General features: G+C 43.6%; 2 protein-coding genes across 4 annotated transcripts; both read right to left on the reverse strand.

Annotated features, from left to right (window-relative positions):
* Positions 1 to 290: 290 nt before the first annotated feature.
* On the reverse strand, positions 291 to 4,770 carry LOC311023207 (RILP-like protein 1). Of its 2 annotated transcripts, none has more exons than XM_084024911.1 (8): positions 4,304 to 4,770; positions 3,530 to 3,680; positions 2,434 to 2,552; positions 2,067 to 2,342; positions 1,769 to 1,942; positions 1,314 to 1,471; positions 1,143 to 1,241; positions 291 to 796 (listed from the first exon to the last, which is right to left on the reverse strand). In XM_084024911.1, exons 1-8 carry the CDS (start codon positions 4,592 to 4,594, stop codon positions 706 to 708), a joined length of 1,359 nt encoding a protein of 452 aa, XP_083881037.1. In that variant the 5' UTR covers positions 4,595 to 4,770; the 3' UTR covers positions 291 to 705. The 2 variants fall into 2 exon arrangements, with proteins under 2 accessions (XP_083881037.1, XP_083881036.1); XM_084024910.1 differs by having other exon boundaries at positions 1,314 to 1,474.
* A 657-nt stretch (positions 4,771 to 5,427) lies between these two features.
* hip1rb (huntingtin interacting protein 1 related b) lies at positions 5,428 to 24,975 on the reverse strand. 2 transcript variants are annotated; one of them, XM_084025613.1, is made up of 32 exons: positions 24,686 to 24,975; positions 18,193 to 18,256; positions 17,923 to 18,065; positions 17,597 to 17,653; positions 17,365 to 17,445; positions 17,163 to 17,239; positions 16,873 to 16,934; positions 13,789 to 13,929; positions 13,600 to 13,657; positions 13,241 to 13,316; positions 12,857 to 13,024; positions 12,698 to 12,753; positions 12,516 to 12,588; positions 11,992 to 12,175; positions 11,808 to 11,896; positions 11,601 to 11,717; positions 11,399 to 11,500; positions 10,996 to 11,190; positions 10,008 to 10,155; positions 9,749 to 9,835; positions 9,553 to 9,660; positions 9,275 to 9,411; positions 8,692 to 8,802; positions 8,515 to 8,573; positions 8,369 to 8,399; positions 8,174 to 8,236; positions 7,925 to 8,025; positions 7,683 to 7,788; positions 7,446 to 7,569; positions 7,300 to 7,361; positions 6,670 to 6,900; positions 5,428 to 6,567 (listed from the first exon to the last, which is right to left on the reverse strand). In XM_084025613.1, exons 1-32 carry the CDS (start codon positions 24,767 to 24,769, stop codon positions 6,559 to 6,561), a joined length of 3,204 nt encoding a protein of 1,067 aa, XP_083881739.1. In that variant the 5' UTR covers positions 24,770 to 24,975; the 3' UTR covers positions 5,428 to 6,558. The 2 variants fall into 2 exon arrangements, with proteins under 2 accessions (XP_083881739.1, XP_083881740.1); XM_084025614.1 differs by lacking the exon at positions 24,686 to 24,975 and adding an exon at positions 21,717 to 21,776.
* Positions 24,976 to 25,147: the final 172 nt, after the last annotated feature.

A 25,147-nucleotide genomic window follows, 5' to 3' on the forward strand; every position in this document is an offset into this window, starting at 1 on the left:
ACACGCATGCTTTGGAATTTTGAGGTCCTATTTTCATTTCTATTCAATTTGCTTTTATATTCTAATTATTTCCTGCTACATTCCTGAATTTCTCCTTTGGGGTTCGATACCGAATTCATTTATCCTCTAATATTTTCTATTGATAAGAGTGAAAAGATATTTTTGCCTACCCAAAATGATGTCTAGATAACACTATACACTATAAAAATGTAGGACATAATCACAACCTTACATCCAGCATGTGTCTACCTGTATTCATATTTGATTGTAACACAATAAAATGAAAAAGATGAAAAATAAAACTTTATTACTGTATTCTGAACAAGCATTATTTTACAGATATAACTGAGAACATAGGCCTATTGGTTGTTATGGGATGACAGGTCATAAATTCACACAAGAGGGTCTAGATGTGGCCAGCTGTCTCACATTTGAAATAATTACTCTTTAAAGCACTTTCCCAGTTAAGATGAAATCCCACCAAAATATATTGTAAAAGTTGACACCAGAAATGACAACACTGGTTGGTTCATCATATATTAAATGGTATAAACACCATACATCTTTAGTTTAAAAAGAAATGCATCTATTAAAACCCATTCTTGTAAAATTTGTCTATTGGCAAACTGTGTTGCAAAAAACAAACTGGTATTGACATGGCGTGGGGTAAAAAAACAAGACCAATAGTATAGTTTAAAGTCCAGGTCATACAAAAGAAAGTCTTCTGATTGGCAACAACGTGGGGTCATCTGCAATCAAACCGGCTGCTACCATCGGCATTATAGCAGTGAAGATCCTGTCCACAGATGAAAATGGAAATGTGATGAGATGAGAAAAACACACAAAAAAGCAGCAGAAGCGGTCTGGTTATCACTGCTATTGACCCTCAATGAAACTCAAGTGACACTCTCTGCTGACGCTCGCTGCTGACATCTCACATGATACAAAAACAATCGCTATTTGTTGAACAGATTCCTGTACAATCAGTTTAGCAAGTTTCACTGATGACACATTATGATGATAAATTACACCAATGGAGCCCTACATGAAATAAAACAGGGTGGTGAAATGCTGGCCATCTTGACAAAAAACTTTGGTGTATGAAGAAAAGCATGCAAGGGTCAAATCAACTCATTACTCACAAGCGTCTAATTCCTGATTCGGCCTGATCAATGGAACTGGAGCATGGTGGAGGAGATGGAGGACAAACAATGGAGCTGTCATCATCCTCAAACTCCTCACTGAGTGAAACGGATTCATGTTAACTTTGACATCAGTGTTATGTGCAGTTGAGATGATGAAACAGAACGTACCTTCTGTAATATGCCAGCTCTTCCTGGAGCATGAACACTTGGGCCTTGAGTTCATTCTTCTCCTGCAGGACGTCCCTCAGCTCCTGCAGGGTGAAGCGAGGTTTGTCTGACTCCTTCTCCAGGCCGTCTGTCTCCTCTGGCTCGAAATCATCTGACAGCTTCTGTGACAAAACACACATTCAGCATTCCCCTCGAGTGTGGGACTGATACATATTTCTGTCAACGGCAGAGTGGTGTTGGTAAATCATATCAACACTTGGCAGAAAAGCACTATGACAGATTTAAGCAAATCAAATAGGGAAAAAAAAAAAAATAAAACACTTTTTCATGGGGTAGGAAATGTATCCAATATACTTATAAGGCCTTAATGACATGCCAGCATGACCATGGCCTTATGGTGGGCCCTGTTTTAACCAGTCAGACTGTGTACAGGCATAGAGTTAAACAGGTGTTACCCATGATGTCGTGTCCTTGTCTTTGTCGCCCTCCTCCTCATGATTCTCTCTCTTTGATGGCCTTGGGAGAAGGGAAGGACTCTTGTCATGCTCAAAGCAGTTTGCCAGGAAGCCAGGGTCCCCTCCACACTCCACCCACACTGATTTTGGTTTGGTGGAGTTAGATGCCACGGACTGGATTGGTTTCACAAAACATCCAGTTAGGCACAAGAAAACCTGCCAGACTTAATGATTATGTCCGGACCTAATTTTAACCTAATTGAGTTAATGCCTGCTCAAGATAAATCCTTCTTCTTACCATCATGTGTGGTGATGTAGGTGGTGACATCCCAGATCTGGTAAGAGAGGTTTCTTCTAGATCAGTGACTTCTCCCTCAAGTTCCCACCCCTGGAGCTCCTTTCTCAGCCTTGTGATGTCCAGCTGCAGAGCCCCCAGCTCCTGCTGCCGTGCCTGGGCTGCAGCCTCCATCTCAGACCTCTGCTGGATCAGAGCCTTGCCCTGAGCCTCCATCACTCCTGTCCTGTGGCGAAGATCCTGGTTGATTCTTATCAGCCGACCCTGCTGCATCTGGAGCTATAGTAGAGGAAATTGTTTTGTCAAGGAGATAAATTGTAATAAGTTTGTCAGGCGCCCATATATGTGTTGTGTATGGTCTAAATCTCACCGCCTCAACATCCTCGTTTTTTAGTGTCAGCTCATGGTCTTTAGCCCGGATTTCATCCCTCTGCTTATCCACCAATTCTTTCAGCTTATTAATCACCTGCCTCTCCTTCTCTGACATTCCTGTGGATCATAAAAAAACATATCCATAGTTACTAAGGTGCCAAACAGAAACCCTTTTAAAATATTAAATGACCAAATTCCACAACATCCATTTGATGAGAATGATTCAAAGTGCGGCAAGCTTCAAGACATATGATCATATAATGCAGTAACCATTCGTTTGGATGTTCATGATCATAAGCAGTGTGTGTGCACTGTGGCCCTGACAGAAAATACAGCTGCAGCCACCATGAAAGTCTCACACAGCAACAATATATTCTGGTCCGCTTCAAAAATAGTCTCCTTTACAAGCTCCTGACTGTCTCTCTTCACAGCCCCCCCTTTTCATGTCATCATGCAAGCATGCAGCAATTACTTAGGGATCCCATGTGACATATGTGTAATGTACAGCATATGGTTAATCAGCACAACACAAATGTGCAGTGAGCATACATCTGGAACATCAATAAGATCTGTAATGGAACTCAGCCGAGAGCAAACCAATTTAGTATCCAGTCATCACAATATACTGTACAACACAACATGCACGGTAAGACTTCAAACAACAACAGATGTGTGATGTGATTATTAGTAGTTATACTCTATACTGTTTTCATATTTTACATTGCCTGTATATTTTTCTCAATAGATTGTTTTTGTTAAGTGGCATTGCTACATTCCTGTCTTCTATGTCTTTAATTCCTGGCTGCACACAAAATGCTATTTTGGACAATAATTAGTCAATAATTGAATCAGTCAAGTCAAGGCAAATACCCAATCCACTTAATTTTAGATACCAGTTTGGCAAATTAGATCGGTGAGTCGCTATAGCCATATGATTTGAAAATGAAACATTTCCTGAGGTTATTCTACCAGAATACCTTAAAAAATGGCATAATGATCAATATGTTAAAAACATATTTCATATATCATCTTGAAACCTTCCAAAAGCCCATTAGTCAAACCCTGGTGGAGAGATGTTGCCACGGACAACCCACCCTGTTGTTTCTGCGGGTCTTCCTCTGTGAGGGGGGACTCTTTGAGAGAAAGGCTCACTAACAGCCTCTTGTTTTCTGACTGAAGCTGGGTAATTTGAGAGAGCAGGTCCTGGACTTCACCGCGCCACACATCCTCCACCAGCTCCAACTCCTGTGGAGATGAAGAAAAGAGAAAACATGTGGGTAAAACACCAAAACATGCAGCTGTCTGCACAGAGGCATTTGTCTGAAAATGGTCAACATAGCTGTGTGAACATGAGAGCAACGTTGCTACCTTCAAAAATCGCTTGGTTGTGCTGTTATCACACATTATTTGAGTGTATTGAAAGTGTGCTGTCGTTGCAAAATGTCCCCAGTTTCATAATTATAAACTGTTAGTCAGATAAACAATTTAAAATGTCAAAAACATTTATTATTGTACATGGAATTAGTTGTTTAGGTTATAATACAAATGCACACACTGGGCGATAACTCAATACTATTTATCGTCTTTGAATGAAATCATATTTAGATTAAATCACGGGATATCGAGATTCAATTACGTTGACTTAATTTTATGGGAAATACAATATCAGTGAGATTAAAAGCCAGTGTGGGGAGTTTCTGGCTCTCTCTCTCTCTCTCTCTCTCTCACACACACACACAGACACACACACACACACACACACACACACAGACACACACAGACACACAGACACACACAGACACACAGACACACACACACACACACACACACACACACAGGTAAAGGAACATAAAGATCCACAAACAGACCTTCTGGTGCTTCCTCTCCACCTCGAATCGGTCACTCCGCTCCTGCCTCAGCCTATCCAGCTCCCTCCGCAGCTCCTCGGCCTCATCTCCGGCGGCCCCGCTGCTCACCAGAGCCTCCAGCAGCTCCAGGGTCCTCACCACTTTCGGCACCACCCCCACCAGAGACTCGCACCCAAACCTGTCGATGATCCGTTCAAACTCCTGTCCGAGCGCCGCCGCAATGTCGTACACGTCCATGACCGTCAGCTCCGCCGCGGGTCTGTCCAGCGCTGACATAACGCAGGTTTCCATGTCTGCCCTGTGCTTCAGTTACACCTCCGACATTCAACATGTCTGTCTGTGCTCTGACTCTCGGAGTGGACTCACATTTGCTGTAGAAACACTAGTTCACACAAGCTAGCAGGAGCTTGTGTGAACGCGAAGCTAGCTTGTTTCCGTTTGTTGACACTTTAAACTTTGCCAACCTGTGACGCAGTGCCAGTGTGTTACTTTTGATGCTGCATTCAATGTCCCCACGAAAACTCGTACACGTCCATTTCAAAAGGTAATAAATACGTATTTTATTCAAGTCGGTGTGCAAATTATGAAGGAAATAACAATATACATTATTACTAAAACACTGTTTTGACTATCACTGTAAAGCCACGTTCCGAGAACGTCATATAAGCAGTTCAGTGTCGGGTTTGAAGAAATAACCTTATTTCCAACCGCTCCTGAAGGCACCCTCCACGTTGACTCCACGTCCTTCTGCGCATGTCATGACCTTGTATGAACAGTTTTTAAATTATTCCAGCACTACTTGGTTTAGGTACAGGCACCCCATTATATGCTATAAATAAAACATTGCATTTTAGATACAAAGTATATATATAATATTATCAATGTATTAACATAAAAGACACACTAAATTTAACAAATAAATTAACAATATCTATTATCTGTAGTCATTTTCATCAGTTTTATCAGTTTTTAATTTATTTATCATTTTAGGTTGCAAATACAGTCAACAGTATGTAAATATATAAATCATACCACCCTGACTAATAAGTGGGGTTAAAACTTAGTTATTCATATATAGCCAATTCAATATTGTTGGGGAAAAAAGAGACAACGTAACATAATGGGACACTAAATCAATCATTTATTGTTCATTTGTTTGACATTTACACTTCTTACAAGGAGAAACCACTATTATCTTTACTAAAATATATTAATAGATCTGAGTGTATAAAGACATTTCGTACAGAGGAAAGGACAGAACATAAAAAAAGATGCATTTTAAGACCCTGTATGAAAAGTTCCCGGAGGCAAAAAGAAATTGAACACCATCATAATGTACATTAACCTACCCTAAATCTTCATTCAGGCTTAAAAAAAAGACAGTTAAGGACACCTACATCTGATATTTGTGTGCAAGCATTAAGTCTATCTATATGCTTTAACATCATATCCAGGTTCTCCTATTATAAAGGGACATTCAAGAGATGAGTGTAGATATAAATTATACTTGGTGCGAGTGGCACAGTCCTTTACAGACTATATGTCTTTACAGGTATGATTCAATGCATGAGTAAAGAACATTACAAGGCCTCTGAGACAATCTTGTACTGTTGAGAAAGAAAGCTGTTTTCCAAATAAGAGGAACACCATCCATCAAGAAGGCAAAGCCAGAGGTATGTAAAACTTTTGCAGCAACATGAACACACATGTGATTCCCCAGTTTCCATTACCGCCCACCAAAACATAAATAGTATACAGTGTACATTAAGAAAGATGTGATGTGCTCTGTAATGAATGTCCGAAACAGTGTGCAAAAAGGTTGTCCAAAGCATGTTGAAAACTATTGATATACAAACTACCAGATATGCTGTTGATGTGTGGTTATTATCAAGGTTTGTATTCTAAAAGCAGTAGTAATACTTAATCATCTAAAATTACTGGGATGCAGAAAAAAATACTTTCTCGCAGCCTTAACATATAATAACCTTTTTTTTATTTTTGATACCAAATATTAAAAGATGCTGCCTGGATTGGAGCATATCCATTATAGGCATCAAGGGTAAAAGAAAAGGGAAAAAAGGCTTCTGGTCCATTTTGGCAAAAAAGGAGAAAAATAAGAAAGAGAAAGGAAAACGGTAAGATGCAGGATGAGGCATAGGATTGTCAGCATGCAACCTAAAGGAACTACGTGTTCACAACATCGCTGGTCAATCCAACCATCCATTAGTGAAGAATTTTCCTCTTCTGCTCGGGCGTTACTTAAACTGGAACATACAGAACAAAAATGACGGATAAAGATAAGATTCAACAACAAGTCGTGTCTTTTTTTCTCAATTACAACACACAGCTTTCTTCCCAGCCCTTACCATGGTTTTGGCTGGTACGTTAGGTTTCTGGGCCACCGCAGGTTTCTTGTGGAGAGCAGGTTTGCTGGGTTTCGGTGACATGGAGACAGGATGGTTCACCAAGGAGGTTTCACCGTTGCCCTCAGAAGCCGGCTCTGAAGGAACTCCGGCCAAGTCGTAATGCTTCTTCCTCAGTTCACCCAAACGCAGACGCTCGTTCTCCAAATGACTTTCTAATTCTAGCACCTTCACCTGAGGGTTGGGAAATAACCAGGTGTATATGGTTGAAAATGTTTCTGCTACATTTAGTTCAATTTAAGTTACTTTAATGTCCTCCGTGTCAAATCAGTTGCATGTCGAACTCATGTGTTTTATTTCTATTGATTTATGGCTGAATATATTCATTTTAATTTGTAGCGTCACAACTTTGAAGAGATTGCAGATATTTTTTAATCGCAACCGAAACTCATCCTAGCAACACACTGCAAAAATGTATTTCTGAATTCGACATTAATAAAGATGAAAACTGGCAAACTGTATTTTTACAAAGTATGTTAGAAGTAGCTGACATATAACCCATCAAATGTTAGGCACATCCCTTCCCAGCCTTTTGCTATCAGGCTTGAACTCCTCCCAGTGACCATGACTTACCTGTGACTCCATTTCTTCTTTTCTCAACTTGATCAGGGACATCCCAGAGAAGTCCATGGTTTCTGCACATGAAAAGAGTTTAAGTTATCAGCCAGGAGCTCATCACTGTCTACAATCATCCGGTAAACACATCAAATTTAATTCACCTTTTTCCTCCAGGTTCTCCTGGCCAGTCCGTGTTGAGGCCACCACGTTAGCTGCCGTTTCATTCACATAGCGAGAAGCCTGCTGGAGAGCTGACAACCTCTTACTGTTGCGGTCTGCCTTAACCTGAGTACAAACAAACCTATGAGCATTATACAAAGTAGTATATTTCCACAACAATAAAGAATCTCATAAAAAGGTTTTTATCGTGGCATTTCTCTTGGAAATTAAACTATTACCTTTGAGGCAGCAACCAGCTGTGCTGTGCTAGCAGCGATCTCATGGGAGCAGACAATCAACTCTTCATATTTGCCTGTGTGCAGCACCACCTTATCAGCAGACTCCCTGTGAGGAAGCAGGAAAGGATATTCACCGTTTCTGAGCTGCAACTCATCATCACCTGGAAAAACTAGCTCATGAAGCAGCAGGAGCAGCGAAATAATACAAATAATAATGAGCTGCGATGTCCTGCGTGACTTACACCATCTCTGTGGCTCCCCATCCCACAGCCTTAGCAGCAGAGATGAGTCCCTCAGTCCAGCGAGAGTTCCTGGCATAGAACTCCTTAATAGTTGCTGCACCCTGAACAAGCAGAACAATAGCACTGTAAGTTCCTGTTGGTCAATTTTTTTTCTGAATTGAATAGAATGACTCCTGATTTTAAACAAAAGCGTTTGAACTCGAACAAAACCGAGCTGCCAGTCTTGGATTTAAAAACAGTGTGACTCACCCTCCCGCCTTCGACAATCTCCTTCTGCAGGTCTGTAGATGCTAAGATCAGCATGCGGATGGCCTATGGAAGAGTAGATGACAACAGACAAGAACCAAGTAATAAGGATGATGTTTGAACATAGGATATATGCAGTGTAGACTATGGCAGTACACACAACATACAGTGTATTTGTTGAAACACAAACTACAGTACCTTCATCAGGTCTGTGCAGCTGTTGAGGATTCTGTAAAAGACAGTGAAATAGTAGATGTACACACCGGATTTATAGATTTTTCAGTTAATAACATTCATTGTAGAATGACAGGAAAAAAAGTGTGAAGTCTCAAAAATTAACAAACCTTTCATTGACCTCCAGTTTCACGCCTGATGTGTCCTTTCGTGCCTGATTCATCATTTCCTGAAGACACGACCATACATGACATTTGTCACTTAAAATACAAACACTGCACAATGCTGCAGGTAAATTCATTACAACTAATATTAGCACATCTTTAAGTTTGGTTTATATTACTTACATCAATCCTGCGGACCGCCTCCTCAATAGCTGCTGATGTTGCAGCCATTTCCTTATCCACCAGATCTCCGAGCTCATCTTGACGAACGTCCATGCCTTTCGGCCGCAGCTCCTACATATAAAAATACATTAAAAAAAAGGGAACGTGATTAGTAATCATAAAGAAAAATACAAGTGAACAATACTGGAAATTACCTCAAACATTGCTGGTGAAAATTGAACCCAAATGTTAACAAGTCTTTGATATTAAAAGAAATCATAAAATAACAATTTAATTACAAAATCACAAACTATATTTGCAAATGCAAACACTCCATAAGAACAAATGATGTAATTTACATTGTTCATAATTCAGTTAATTATTTAATTGGAGGTGCTTCCTATAGATTTCATATTTTTTTTGTAGCAGGAAGCTCTTATTTTATCAGTAAATTAACCGAATCAATTTCAGATATTTATTTTGTCATCCATGCAAGCAAAACATAAAGTGGTTAAACTTATAGAACATCTATCCCTGGCCGTTACTGATAGTATAATTATATAATTAAACATGAATAGACATATTCTGTGTTGGTGTCTCTCACCTGGCCCAGGTTCAGGATCTTTTGAACGGCCGCACGAATGGAGGCCGGGTCTGCCCTCTGGAGGGTGGTCTTGGACTTCAGGTCCTTTAAGAACTGCAGACTCTGAGTGGCACAACCTCTGCAGTTCTCCGTCAGTCCTGTGGGGTGTAAAGGAGCAGTGGTCAACTATCAGTCATTGTGCTGCATCATTTTTTCATCAACACTTTAATATAAAAAATGGTAATAAAAAAATATATATATATATCTAGTGTAATGCCAAAGATCCAGATATTCCTTACGGTCTGCGTGGTCAGTGGGTGCCATATGTGCAGTGGCGCTGCCGTTGACGATTGTATCCGCAGCCAAGTGGGAGAATTGAGTCAGAGCCCTCAGCAGACCTCCAGCATCTGGTTACAAGAGCATACAGTACGCCGCATTAACAAACTGTCCTGAGGTCAGCAGGCTCACGTTGAATCAGAAGCAGATCAAACTCACCCCCCATGTTACTCAGATAATCCGCATGGCCTTTCTTCACTTTGTCCACGGATCCCAGCGTGGCCTCTGCACGACTGATGAGGTAATCTGTGTTTGGAGGACAAATTTTGATTTCAGATTATACAAAATACTGTATTTGGTTAACCAGCTGGGTTCATGGTCTTTGCTTTTGTACTCATTTAATCCTTACACACATCTCTTACTTTGCTTTTAATGTGTTAATTTCACGTCTGTGGAAATAATAGAGCGGGAGTCTGACCTGGAGAGCTGGTGCAGCGTATATGAAGGGGATCATCCAGTTTAGCAACAGCATCTTGGATGATGTTCTCAGCCTCTGTGACGGTACCCTGCAGCAGAGTAAACTGCTCCTCCAGAAGCTTCTGCTTCAGCTGCTCCTCCTGACCCGTCTACATGCACACAAACAAATACACATCTTTAAAAATACCAGAAATACTAAAATACTAGATTGTTGATTTTTGTATCAGGACATCTCATGGCAGCCACACTTGATATCTGCACACAGTCCCCACTGCACCCAATAACACACTCTTATCAACAACAAGGTTTTCAGTTACTGTACTTGACCAAATTAAGCCAGATTCCTTATAGTCCTTATTTAGGTGCAGTACATTGGAGACCCAGATAAACGACCTGCACATTTCTGCTTTATGTTTTCTAAATTGCCTTTTTTTAAAAATCTATTCATCCACAATTGTTTCAGAGCATATGTGCTTTTAAAACTAAATTATATCTTAGAAGCTCTTTCTCCACATCGACTACATTTCCGACGATGGCCTTGTTCCGAGTATTTATGTAAGCCCTTCCATAGAAGCTTTCTGTTCATTTTCATGTTGATGTGCTCCACAGAGGACGGCCTAATGAATCCAAGAAGACACTCCCTCCACATTACTCTACAGCACACTTTACCTACGGTATTCAGGAGTCTCCTTCTTTTCTTCATACTGTCACCAAAAAAGCTGAAGCTGTGCTTAAGGCCTTTTCTTTTTCATCTTTTCATGGTAGAATCGTGATTCATGAGAGCGTGATTCATTAACCAGTTTGGATTATTCATCACAGCATGTCTTGCTGTCTTTGAAATGTTTTAAAAACTGACTGTGAGTCATAGTTTGATTGGATTTATACTGGCCAGTACAAGTCTAAACTGCATGCCAATAACTAGAATGGATAAAACCACATCCTAGTGTAACTGATAAGTATTATATCAATGCTCAACCGTCCTGACTGACCTTCGCCTGCAGTTTTCCCTGCAGCTCTCCCAGCTCCCTGCTGCTCCTGTCTCGCTCCTGCTGAATGGACGACTGCTGCACCTGTGCAGCCTGCCGCAGGGACGACAGCTCCGCCTCCTTCTCACTCACAGATCGCATCAGACGCTCCTTCTCCGCCTGCAGAGCCGCCACTGAGCTGGTCATTTGCTCCGACGACTGTCAAAGAGAGAGAGAGAGAGAGTGGGATGAGGGGAACCAGAAGAGGCAGATGGCCTTGAGTGTCGGAAAGGAAAGTCCAGCCGGAAATGTGCGACATGCCTCAAGCCTCCAAACGCAGAACAACTCTGAATAATAAATGGTGGTGAATCAGCTACACATCTTCAGGGAAGTTGCTGTATTACGTTAGGGATGAAGACCTTCTCACCTTCTCACTGCTCTGCAGAGTCCCTTTGACGCGCATCACTTCCGCCATCTTCTCCCCCAGCTCTCTCTTCAGCTTCTCCATTTCAAACTTCTGCTCCTCCAGCTACAGTGAAATACAACAGTGGTATTTATATAAATATACACAGTACTGCTTCCTTGAAACCTCCATATTCTTTTTTTGTTTTTAAAGGAAGACCACCAACCTTCATGTCAGCTTCCTGTTTTATCCGTTCAACCTCAAACGACAGCTGCTGTTTGGTCCTCTCCACCTCATCCTGGGTCTGTTGAGTTGCTGATAGCATCCTCACAGTGTCTGCACTCTGTCGGCACATCAACACATTTATTATTACCAGCTGCCGACATCTAATTTACAACAAGCATCTGTGGATGGGTCTGCAGTCTGTCTGTACCTTCCGAAGTAGTTCAGCATGGCTGGACACGAGCTCTGTGTGTTTCTCCTTCAGCTTGTTGTAACGCTGCTCAGTGGCCTGCGACCTTTCTGCACAGCAATGTGCAAAAAATACATGACAGCGTTACGGTACGCACCACATTTTGGTTATGTATTCGGGAGACAGTACTGACTGCATGTCTCACTTTCTGCATCGATGAAGATCTCTTGTGAGCTCTCGTGTTCTGCGTTTCGGCGACGTGTAGCCTCCAGTTCCATGCGCAGTTGCTCATTTTCCACGAAAGCCCGTTGTTTCTGTGCACGTTGTTCTTCGAGCTCTGCCTCCAAACTGTTGATTTGGGATTTCAGCTGCGTGATGTAACGCTGAGCCTTCAGGAGGGGAAAACAAAATGGGACAAAAACGCATTATTATTGTTATTATTATGCATGCTTATCTCTTGACCCTTTCACTTTACATTTTTTATGATGACATGCCAAAAAAAAGCAAAATAGGTTTCAAGCTGGAATCATATCCGTGACCTCAAAAATATTAACTGGACACCCTTGCCTCGTTCAGAGTCTACTTGCCACATTCCACATGTCGGCAACAGCATTTGCATCCACCCAACACATAACCCAGATTCCTTTGCCCATAGATAATAACGCTCCCCTATTTTCACACCTCTTCTGTGAGCATAGCAGCAGGTGATTAAGTCCCAACAGTCTTTACCTCTGCTTTGACTTTCTCCAGCTCAGCTCTCAACAACTCCAGGTCCTGCTTCAGGCTCTCAATCTGGAGATCCCTGCCAGACAGAAAACACACGGGTCATGTTGTGCTGGCACAGATTTCATACTGATATTAAACGGTGTGACTGTTGATCACAAGCTACGGTGAAAAAAAACCTGACTCACCTGTCATCAAAGCCCCCATTTGGAGGTCCAAACGTCTGATCAAATATGTCCAGTTGCTAAAAGTAAAATAATAAGTGCAGAGAAAAAAGCAAACATAGCATCATCGTACCATTGTATGAGGACTCGTATAAAGACTGTATGCATGCATAAGTGACTTACCTGTGGCTGTGACTGTATGCTGGATGTTGCAACGTCGCTGACCTCGATGAGCGGCTCTGGATCGTCATCATCGTCGTCTTGCATCTCTGGTCCGTACTCATCAGGGATGACCACCACTGGCTTCACGTGCTTGGCCAGTGAGGCTGCGTGCAGGAAGTTAGGTGGGGACTGACAAGGAGACGGACAAAAGGTATGTTAATGGTTTTATGAGAAAATATTTGTGGTAACTTTTAAAAGAGCATATCTGTCTACAAAAATAATTTCCTCAGTTTGTAGTTAACAGTAGCAGTATTCAGTTTATCATGAGGTCTTTGACATCCAAGATGGAGACTGTGACTCAGCACTGAGGTCAACCGCCCTCTCCCCATCCCTGTGAGCTCTTACATCAGGCAGCTTGGGGATCTGGATCAATCTCTTGAAATACAACATGTCTCTGGCTTTATTGAAGAAGGTCTTAAGGCTGTGGAACAAAGGACAACAAGTTGATATATATTTATCACAGATATGGCAAACTGTGTCATCCTCGCTGAAGTGAACATCGTATCAATGCGTCTGTGACCACGACATCCACTAAGACACACCACAACGGGTGGGGGATGGGAATCAGTGCTTGACATATTTGCATGTGCAGTGCTGGGTGAGGCATGATAGTGTTACACACTTCCTTTGGTAAAAGAACAACGCCTTCCCCTTTGATGCCATCACTCTCACTCACTCGGAGCCTGAGGCCGTGGATGACCTACCTGTGGAACTGGTCATGGAAACGGTCACGGTGTCCTTGTAAAGTGTCAGCAGGGAGACCTGAAACCCACAACGTTGTTTGTTTTTTTATCCTTTCAGACACGTGGATAATCTCAAGGAAATAGCTTGATTTATAACCATGATTTACAACTGAAAGACTTTGTTGGGCAAGGAGTATTAACTGTTCTTACAGGCATGTAACTTGAAAAGCAGCTTGACGGTGAAGTGGTAGAGGTGACTGCAGTCCTGGACAACTTGGATGAGTGGAGCCAGCCGACACTGGCCTGACGTGAGAGTGGAGATGGCGATGGATGTGTTGAGCTGTCGGATCACTGGGAGATCAAACACGGGAGCAAACAGTTCATGTTAAATATTTGTCATTGACTTAAAGGAGACATATTATGCTCATTTCTGCTTGTTGACATGGGTCTTTGATGTCTAAATGGAATGATAGTAACATGCTTTGGTCGAAAAAACCCAAGGATTGAGCACAGCAGGGTTCTCAACATACCAGTTTCACAGCCCTGCTTTCAGCGGCCGGATTCAGTGACTTTCCCTCTAAATGCTAATGAGCTACTGCGTGCGCCGCCCAAACGGTCTTGGCACCGCCCACCTCTTCCTGCCGGGCGTAAGACGTGAGGACACCATTTTGTAACCATAACAACGGTTGATTCGGGGGAGAAATGGCTGCCGGACTCGCCACCGAGAATCCTGCCCGTATACAGGCAATCGAACCGGGCCGGAATGTCGGGACCCGTGCCCTCAGACCCGGGCGAAAAGCCCTTGCAGCTCAGTCACGCTCCGGCCGGTCCAGGTCCGCGCCAAGCCACAATTACGCACCGCGAAGCCGGACTTCTGCTCCGCCGCAGACCCGTAGACCCTCGGACGCGTTGCGGGGAATCCAGACGTTAAATAGAGACCTCAACCACGCCGAACTGTCGGGACTCTCACCGTCAGAGCTTGCTGAAAAGCCCTCGGACATCGGTCAAACACCGGCCCGCCCAGCCCCACGCGAGTCCACACAGGCGGACTCTCCGTCGAACGCGAAACGCCAAGACGCGCAGCACGCAAACCAGCCGGGAGACAGACAGCTGAACACGGCCGAACTCGGGCCACTTGTGCCCACAAGGCTGTGTGAAAAGCCCATGCACCTCACCCAAGCACCGGCCGGTCCAGCTCCGCGCCGCGCCACAATGACGCACCGCGAAGCCGGACTTCTGCTCCGTCCGTAGACCCGTAAAACACTCGGACGCGTCGCGGGGATTCCCGCAGGTAAATAGACACAAGAACCCAGCCGAACTCTCGGCCCTGATGCCCCCAGACCATGGTGAAAAGCCCGCGGTCCTCACTAACACACAGGCCCGCCCAGGTCCACAAGAGTCCACACAGGCGGACTCTCCGTCGAACGCGAAACGCCAAGACGCGCCGCACGCAAACCAGCCGGGAGACAGACAGCTAAACACGGCCGAACTCGGGCCACTTGTGCCCACAAGGCTGTGTGAAAAGCCCATGCACCTCACCCAAGCACCGGCCGGTCCAGCTCCGCGCCGCGCCACAATGACGCACCGCGAAGCCGGACTTCTGCTCCGTCCGTAGACCCGTAAAACACTCGGACGCGTCGCGGGGATTCCCGCAGGTAAATAGACACAAGAACCCAGCCGAACTCTCGGCCCTGATGCCCCCAGACCATGGTGAAAAGCCCGCGGTCCTCACTAACACACAGGCCCGCCTAGGTCCACAAGAGTCCACACAGGCGGACTCTCCGTCGAACGCGAAACGCCAAGACGCGCCGCACGCAAACCAGCCGGGAAACAGACAGCTGAACACGGCCGAACTCGGGCCACTTGTGCCCCCAAGGCTGTGTGAAAAGCCCGTGCAGCTCACTTAAGCACCGGCCGGTCCAGCTCCGCGCCACGACACAATTACGCACAGCGAAGCCGGACTTCGGCTCCGTCCATAGACCCGTAAACCCTCGGACGCGTTGCGGGGATTCCCGCAGGTTAATAGACGCAAAAACCCAGCCGAACTCTCGGCCCTGATGCCCCCAGACCATGGTGAAAAGCCCGTGGTCCTCACTAAAACACCGGCCCGCCCAGGGCCACAAGAGTCCGCACCGGAGAACCGGGAACTCTGCCGGTAACCCCCCCGATTATAGGCTCAAAACCCCGGCCGAACTCTCGGGCCTGACGGACTCATGGCGAGCTCCAGACGACCCCGGCACCAGGCGGCCCCGTGGACCCATATGAGGACCCGTGCATCCGATGACAGAGCAGCAGTGCTTGGCTTTCGGCTGGTGGCGGTTAGGCTGTCGAGTACAAGTGAAGCGAGTAAGAAAAAATGGCGGATCCTTGTTCAGGTAGCCGGCGTAATGTGGGCGGGGATATGCCATGAAAATGCAATGACTATGCAAGAATATGCAAAAGACCGGATTGTGACGTCACAATACGGTCAAAATCCAAACGGCTCGTTTAGAGACTAAATTCCTGACTCTGCCAGTTACTAAATATTGACTTAGTTGTCAAAACTCATGTTTAAGGGGTCGGGAGACACCCCGGATACGCAAATATACAAACTAAAGCAAGGAAAAAGTCAGTTTTGCATAATATGTCCCCTTTAACATTTAAGTCGCAGCACCTTTTAGATGCTCGCCTCTAAAAGGATGCCTAAGTCTAGTCCTCATATAGTTGATAAAAGGCCTCTTGTGGTGCAAGAATAGGATGTACTTTAGCAAAATAAAGTGCAGTCGCTTCCATGGAGTCTATTACTGCTGCAGAGTTTGTTTTCACATTCAGTTCTCTTGTTACTTGAGTGCCTCACTGACACATCATTTTAGCAACATGCAAACATTAAGGTGGTTTTGTGCTCCAAAAACATAGTACTGAGGCTGATAATGCATGTGTGAGTACAGCTCCTCCTGGGCCTCCACCCTGCAGGCATGGGAGCAGGATATCATTCTGTTACACTGGAGGAAATCAGCTTAACTTCTTCTAATTGAAGGCATTTCCTTATCAGTCAAAACAAATGTAGGCAAAAGAGGAGGACATGAGTTACAACTAGACCATGTGATTGAAATCAGTTTCCTAAAAAATGGACTACAATGTGAAAACAGGCAGTGCAAGAGTTTTAACGGTTTCTTCAAAGGGCTCTGGGCTTTTGTACATAAATATATAATGTCAGCAGGCTGCAGCCCTCTACTGTAGCTCAAGTTTCTCTTCTTTGGAAGAGGGGGTGGGGGGGGGACAGGAGGGAGGAGTTTTTTTTTTTTTTTTTTCTACCTGTCTCAGCCAGCCTCAGCTCTGCATCCAAGTAATCAAACACCTCCACTGTGAGCTGGAACCTGCAGGAGAGAAGTTGATACCTTTGTTAGGACAGAATCGAGGCCCCACTCAGAAACAATGATGCTGTTACCCTGTGGAATAAAATAAGCAGGAGGGCTTGTCCGTTTATATGCTTTTAAAATGTATTTGGGTGGCAAAAGCCATGCTTATGAGTGTTGATGATGACCGAGGAGTTCAGGTCAAACAGTTACGCAAAAAGGCTCTTCCTGCTGTATTTGGATACTCACACATTATTAATGTCGGTTCCTGCAGTGCGCTCCAGGACTTCATCTGTGACTTCCAGGTTCGCAGGGATTTCTGAATGCTGCAGAGGTACATTTTTTAGAGGTTTACTGCCTATTTCCATTCAGTGTGAATCCCTAATATTTCAGTCATTCACCTTGTGCATTTTGGTCACATGCGGTGTGAAATATGACAGAGGATGATTACCTTCACATGAAACTCCATTTTTGTACAGAGCAGCTTGGTGTACAGAGACACCAGTTGGCCATATTTATCATGGAGGTTGCTCTGGAAACCACAGGAGCAGACGGGGAAGAATTCATACATAAAGATTAAGCTATATACACATATATTTACACACATACATACACACATACAATCACAGCATATATACTGTATTTTAAAATATATCTGTAATAAATAATATGCAAATACTCACCCATATTTTCCCAATTTCAATTAGAGAACTGTGATGCCTCATGCAGTCTTGTAGAACCTGTGAGGTGACAGATTGAATGAACAACGTTTGCATTCAAAGAAATGTGAGGCTTTTGCCTTGAGGACAATTATTCCAATTTAACTGATTTAGATATATACAAGTGAAAAATAATATTAATCGTCTATGTTTAATGATATTCTCAGCATTATGTTGAACTCATGATGCTGCAACAGTGTGGTCTTTAATCACGCAACAAAAACAGCTGTATTAACATTTCCCTGTTGTCACAGATAGTAATAGTAAGAGAAGGGTACTGGGTGCCGTACATTGCGGTGCCCGTCCCGCAGCACTTTGTGCAGTACGTGGCAGAACTTCCAGCTGAGGATGGAATTGCCGGCCAGAGGGAAGCCCAGTGCGTAGGACCAGAAGGTGTAGGCCCCCTTCTCCCTGTGAGTCCCCAGAATGATTCCTGTTGACGTCTTGCTAAGGAAGCACAAACGATCACAGGAGTGCTGACTATTATGCACACAACATGTGCCATTTGGCACGAAGGGAATTAGAAAATATTAACTCTGATTGTTTGTTCAGAAGGATACGTCGTGCATGTTTCTCCTTCACAGGCGTCTCAGCGGAGTTGATGGCCTTGCTGATGCTGCTCAGCTGAAAGGATAGAAGGAGTTAATCTTAGATCTTGTACGTGTTGTTTCTCCACCCACACAATCATCAGTTGTAGGGCTAACAATAGGCATAACAAACACATAAGTCACGAGAAGGAGTTAAACAAATGATAACACGCTGCAGTGCAATGGCAGGAATGAATCAGACACACACCTCCCTCCCTCCCTCCCTCCCTTTTGGCTCCCACCTTACGGTTAGCCTGATTGTATCACACCAAAAACAGTAATTCAGGATTTACTAGACTAGTTTGTTTTCTTGCCAGTTTGGATAGCTGTGATGCTAAACTTATTCTGAATTGTGAAAGGAGACCACAGGAAAGAACCCATGCAGATTCCCTTCGTTTTTCCTACATCTTGATTAAGATACGTATTAAACCTTGTTTTCACTATCTAGTCTAATCATACTTGTATGTGTCATGTAAACAAAATAAATGTGTGTCGTTAAGCTTATGCCACGTCATCTATTGGAGCTCAGGTCAGAGAAAACAAACCCTGACTCTTGAGATTGTATTCCTGATTATGAGAGCCGAGAGACTGAGTGTCACCAGAAAGCACAGAGCACACAGCAAGCTGCTCCATGACCTGCCCAGCAGGTTAAACAAGTGTCACAGAAGAGTAGCAGGAAGGAAGAGACAGAAGGGGAAAAAAAGAAAACGCAAATAGTCTGGATCTCCACACTGTAGGATGTGTGTCCCCATAGACATTCACTCATTTCAATGAACCACAGATACAGAACTGCCAGGTGCGGTCACGTTACACTGGAGTGTTCTTCACAGGTATCCCCTTTTTATGCAAAAAAAATAAATAAACAAATGAGAATGGGGAAGCAATACTTCAGTTGGGAGTGTTCTACTCATTTGGGCTCTCTGCTGTAGTGCTTCTGAGCAAGACATTTAATCTAGTTCCAAGGTTGCTGTCTTGTTACTGAACATGCATTGTTTTTAGAAACAATCTAATCTGCATATAAACTTGATAGACATATATTCCTCTCGAGCTAAAGCTTAATTTAATATTTTATATATACAACTGATTAACGATATCAATTCTAAGCAACCATGAAAAGACGTTTCAAAGAAAAAAGAAAAGAGAAGAGTTTCTGGATCGTCTGTCGTCCTAAAGTCGGTAACTAAAGACTGCCCGGCCCAGAGGCAAATAATTCTTTAATTTCTTGATGCTGAAATAACCACAGAACAGATCATGGCTTACAGCAGCTGTGCTTAGGGCTGTGATTTGCAAAGAGAAAGCATCAACAAGATTTAAGTCAAAAGATCAGATCAACACAGTGGGCTTTATGATGTACACAGTCTGAACCGCATTTCTATCTGTCAGTAATTAAATAATAGTAATTTTTGGTTGTGTATCACTGACGGGTGTTAATATTTATCTTCTTCTTTCTTCCCATCTTTAATAAAATTGTATTTCCACAAATATAATTTTAAATGCGAGCCCAACTACACACCAGAGTAACGTAGAACAATTTCTCTTATAAAACATGCCTACAAAAAAACATACAAGAGAGATTTGAAACACTGATTCACTCGCATATAACGATTACATAACGATCGGCGCTGCTCGACAGCATAAGCAATTACGCTGGACTACTCCGACACCACCCACAGCTAAATCAGGCTTAAAATCTGTGTGGCGTGCCCCCGCTCACAATTCAGTGGTGCGTTCTGTTTAGGGAAGTGTGCAGAAAAAGTAATCAAAGTGCCAACTCACTCTGCAGGTGTTGCAATCAACCAGACCTGCTAGTCTTTGTTAAAATCTGCATGGAAAACCAGCTGGGTACAATTGGGCAAATACACATTATATATTGTATAATAATTCTCCCAAAAATCTAAGCTGTGATTATTTTTAATATTTAAGGACTTTATTCCTTTAAACATCTATTGAGGCACATGGAATCTCTCTGATGCTAGCAGGGCAGCTTCGACATCACATAGTATAGTATTGATATAGTGAGAAATACATCTTCAATCTCTTCCCCAAAGTACCTTCCTGCACAAAAACACTCCTTAAACAGGAACACGTATAAGTTGAATATACGAGTACATGACAGCATAAGACGGCGGTTCTTTGGTCTCAAACACCAGGTTTAGACATCCATGTCTTTGTTTGAAAGACAATCACATATCAGTGGCGGAGGCCTCTAATCCCAGAAAACACCATAAAAGCCCCTTTAATAGAACACAACCTGGGAGTCACCGCCCCACCCAAATCCACGCACACAGAACCACCAAAACATACATGGTCGCATAACAAAGCACAGAGGGGCTAGTGTGGCATTCAGAGGGAGAGAGGGGTGGACTAGTTAATAGAAGACCCCCCCCCCCCCCCCCCCCCCCTTCTCCTCTCTAGTGTGCACACGCTTCTGAGGCAAATGAACTGCTAGCACATCGTTTACACAGGGCAAGTGCAGTGGGCTAGCATGAAGGCCCGTGTGACAATGAGGGGTTTGTTGGGGGAGGAAGGCCGACAGCTGGGGGAGAAGATTGGGTTGGATGGGGGCCGTGGTCTGGCACACAGAGCCTGGCACTGAGGCCTCAACAGATGGCCGCTGAGCAGGGAGGCTGCAGGGAGACTCTCATAGTACATTCAGAATGGATGTCAGTCAGAGAGCAGCGAGAGGGCATGGGAATGGACAGTGGGGCTGGATGATATGGCCAAAAATCTTCCTTCACGGTAGAGGTCATTTCTTATCTCGATAAAGATACATATCATGATATGGCACGTTTTCTGGTAATGGTGGAGGGTGACCAAATACTACATGGAGTTAACGGTCAGAATAAGCACATGGCCTTTAGTGCAACTTTTAGGGAAACAATAACCGAGTGTCCGTCTATATATTAGTATATATTATATCAGTGTCCGTCCAGTATTCATACTCGACATGCCCTAGGTCAAGGCCACTGGGGAAGTCATGGGCACTGGTTTCATGGGGACCACACAGCAGTAGCAACTGTTCAATTACTGACAGGGCTGCAACTAACCATTACCCTCATAATCAATTATTGCCTATTATTGTCAGATCTATTAACCCTCTTATCAAGTCATCTTCTGGAACTATATCTTATTTTGTTACACCTACAACCTACACCCAGGTCACATAATAACACAAACACAGATACTCTTTCCTTAATGCCAAAGGTAAGTCACATATAATCCAAATGTTTTACTAACGGAGCAATTTGGTCCGAGCGCTCCAGACATGCCGACACTGTCGACCCAACAAGTTAGTGCTGCATCTGGTTCAAGCGTCAATAAATCCTCTGACCAGCAGAGAGGAGAAGTGAGAGAGAGGGAAAGCCCTGGACTAATCCTTGAGGCCTGCCATAAGGTCTCTTGCCAGCTAGCATTACTGTAGCTCCCACGCTCACTCCACTGTCTACACCCTCCACGCTGCACGAATACCTGGAAACCTTCAGGCATCCCTGCCTTACCTTGTCATCTCTGCCTTTCAGCAGCGTGTCCATGTGCTTGGACATCCTGGGCTGCCAGAATGTACGAAGTTAATGAAGTCAAAGCATCAATGCTACACCTGAGGTGCTTCTCACTGGACATAATGCCCCGAGGCGAGAGCACTTATTGCAGGTCCTTATCAGCTTAATTCAACAGACTGCTCTGGCTGACAAGGTCACAAACAGACTTTAGCACCGCTCACACCTATTAGCTACATGCAGCACTACCCAGAATGCCTAGAATTCACCTGACCGGTGTATTAAATCACGATGTACTGTCTACTTTACTCTTACCGCTATGGAAGTAAAACTCTGACTTGTGGAATTAACAAAAAATGTTGTTCATACATCATATTTATTATCAAGTCCAATGGATTAAAATAATAATAGAGATTATAGGATATCTTCGGTGAAAAACCTTGGAACCACAGACAAACATGGCAACATGCAAAATAGGATGCATTATAAAAGCCTGTTCACATTAATATGATAAAACTGTCACAGAAAAGAATTAACTTTCAGTTTTGGAAATATGTCTACAAAAGCAGTATGAATGGATGAACTTAATAAGCCAGATATCTTAAATGGCTGTCCAGCTAGAGGTCAAGTTTCATTATTAGGTTATGTCTTTATGAATATAATTACTAACATGGCATCCTCTGAATTATTCAGCAAAACATAAATGGTTCTTTAGCAACCAGACTGTTTTGGTCATTTGTCAGAGCTTAAGTTCATATCGATTCACATGATGTTAATTATGAGTTGAGTGTTTAGACCCGGACACAAAACATTACAGTGTGTTTATAACTTTAACGTTGGTCTATTTTCCAGTTAAGAGGACATCATGAGCTCATTTTATAAATAATGCATGAGCATTACTTTGTACAGTTACGATGCTGAAAAACTAGACTCCAAAAAAAGTATCATGAGCATTCAGTGTGTCGAAACACTTTGAGAGATACGGTTAAAAGGTGAAGTCATAGCTCGAATCCCCTATTTGCTTTTTTTTTTATGACAAATGCTGACACAAGCTCTCGCTGCACAAACAACAAATTCTTCACTTAACACATCAGCCTTCTTTATTAAAGTGACGTTAGCCATCGTGTTTTTAGTTCTCTACTCCCACTCTTAGCTGTGTTTAGCCTCTGGTACTCCCATCCCCCCTTCCCTCTCTCATGGGCGCTCACTCAGGCAACAGGAGCGAGGGAAAGCAAACACGACACACACAAACACACAGGGCGCTGTGTGAGACATTTCACCTTGGCCCTGAGGTTGACATAAAGAGGAGAGAGCGCAGGAGAGTGGAGTGAGAGGGAGGTGCAGCAGGAGTTTCAGTAAGTGTACTTGATGAGTCAGCAGTACTGATGACGAGAGAAGTATAAAATATATATCATAAGAGAAATACAGGAGGCTCCCTTCTACACACAGCAGCCTTTTAAACACAACGGGTTCAGATTTAAAGAATGCCTGTTAAATTAATAATAAACAAACTTATTGTAACAGCTTAATCAGTACGTCTTTCAACTAGTTCACCAGTTGAGTCTCCACTTCCAAACGACATGCAGTGTCTTGCAATTTGGTGGCAGCGTTCAACAATCAGGAGTCAGATTCTGTCTCATACCGACTACCTCATTTGCATATTTCATTCAGCTGGGCAGTGGCACCCGGCAGTCATTCATACAAACAAGAACACCGGTTCTAAACTGCCAGGTTAAGTTACACTCGATTGTGTATAGGCTGTGCATTTTTAACCACACTGGTCTTTACACACATGCTTTGTTGAACATTTGTTGCACAGAATGGAACCAACGAGACAACAATACCTATAGTTTGTCACCATTTAATGAAAACCAACCAACATGCAGTGGGTATACCTACTATTCTTGAAATGTTACATATAATTTACTCTAGTTATTCTCTGAGAAAGTGGCACAGAAGACAAGTAGGAATCCAAGCACTTCAGCTCCACCTCTCTACACGTGCTTCAAAAGGCAAATAAAACACAGAGGAATACACACCCAGCAGAGGAAAAGCTCAGCCCACTTTCCATAGCATAATACTGAAAGTGCTGTAAAGGGGGTGGCAGCTCCATCACCAGCTGGATTGCCCTTAACAGTTTTAGCCAGTCAGTCGACAACACTGTCTAAAGTAGTAAAGAGTATAAAGTATTCTGCCTGGCGGATGAGTGCAGTGAGGGAACAGCCAGAAACCACAAAGCACCTGTTGTCGCATTAGGAATGAAACCGACCTCATTCCTTCAGTGCACACAATCAAAAGGGAAACATTTCTCAGTGCTACACCAGGGTAATACATCTCAAAGTTAAAGCTCCCTTTCCTGTTTCTTCGGATATCTGATAACAAGGCTGGGAAAGACATGAGAAGCAAATGTCTCTCAGGGAGGAAGGGTGGCCAAACAGGACAGACTAGATCAGCACTGTGCCAATATACAGACCTGGAATGAATGGTGTGACTATACAGAGCACTGCATGGTCATGACTGGCTTTCAGTCTCAGCATTATGATTAAAAACTCTTTGTCGAATAAACAAGTTTGTCCAAAAGTTACTTTGCCTGCGTTAAAATGAGACACACACATACAGCCTCCTGTCATGGATGGCTGTAATTGGACATTTTTGTCAAGAAGACAGACGCCTTCAAAACATTTAACATTTAATAAGTCCAAACAAAACGCTCTGATAAACAGCGCTACAGGTAAGGGAGGAAATATGGATTTAGGGGTTTTGGCGTGAAAGTGTCCCTTTAATTCACATATCAAACATTCAATTGTCAAGTCAAGGTGTTAATTGGTCATGTGGCCTATGCGGTAGTCTACACCGTACAAACACACACACACACACACACACACACACACACACGCACGGTCGCCCAGTAGAGCCACCAGAGGCCCGAATACAGCTCAGGGGTCCCATTAACCCGCAGGGTTACATTTTACCTGCTGCTTGTCAAAATGCTCCCTCTCCGCTCCCAGGCTGGCCTCAGTCCGCCTGGTTTTCACCCCGTGTCTGATGCTGTTCATCCTCCACTTTTGACAAGGACGGCGTTGGTAAGGAAACAAAAAATATATATATATATTTTCAAGACGCGGAAAACGTCCGAGCTAGAGGAAATATCGGAGGTGTTCTTCTTCCAGTTGTAGCGTAGACGCGGGCCGTGTGTGCGCGAGGAGCATCTCCAAGCTGCGGCTTCATCGCCGGCGATGCATCGCGGCCGAAGGAGGAAGAGCAAGTGAACGTCCCCGCGTCACGTGGACGGATCCTCCCCCAAGGTGGAGGAAATCATCATCGTGTCTCCTGCCGCTGACACGCGCATCCGCGTGCGTTTGTCACACCGCACATACGTGCTCTAGATCACCCTTTCCCTTCCGATACTGTTTTGTGTGTCTCGGTTTTTTTTT

The sequence above is a fragment of the Eutrigla gurnardus genome (assembly GCF_963514095.1).
Source record: "Eutrigla gurnardus genome assembly, chromosome: 13".
Taxonomy (NCBI): Eukaryota; Metazoa; Chordata; class Actinopteri; order Perciformes; family Triglidae; genus Eutrigla; species Eutrigla gurnardus.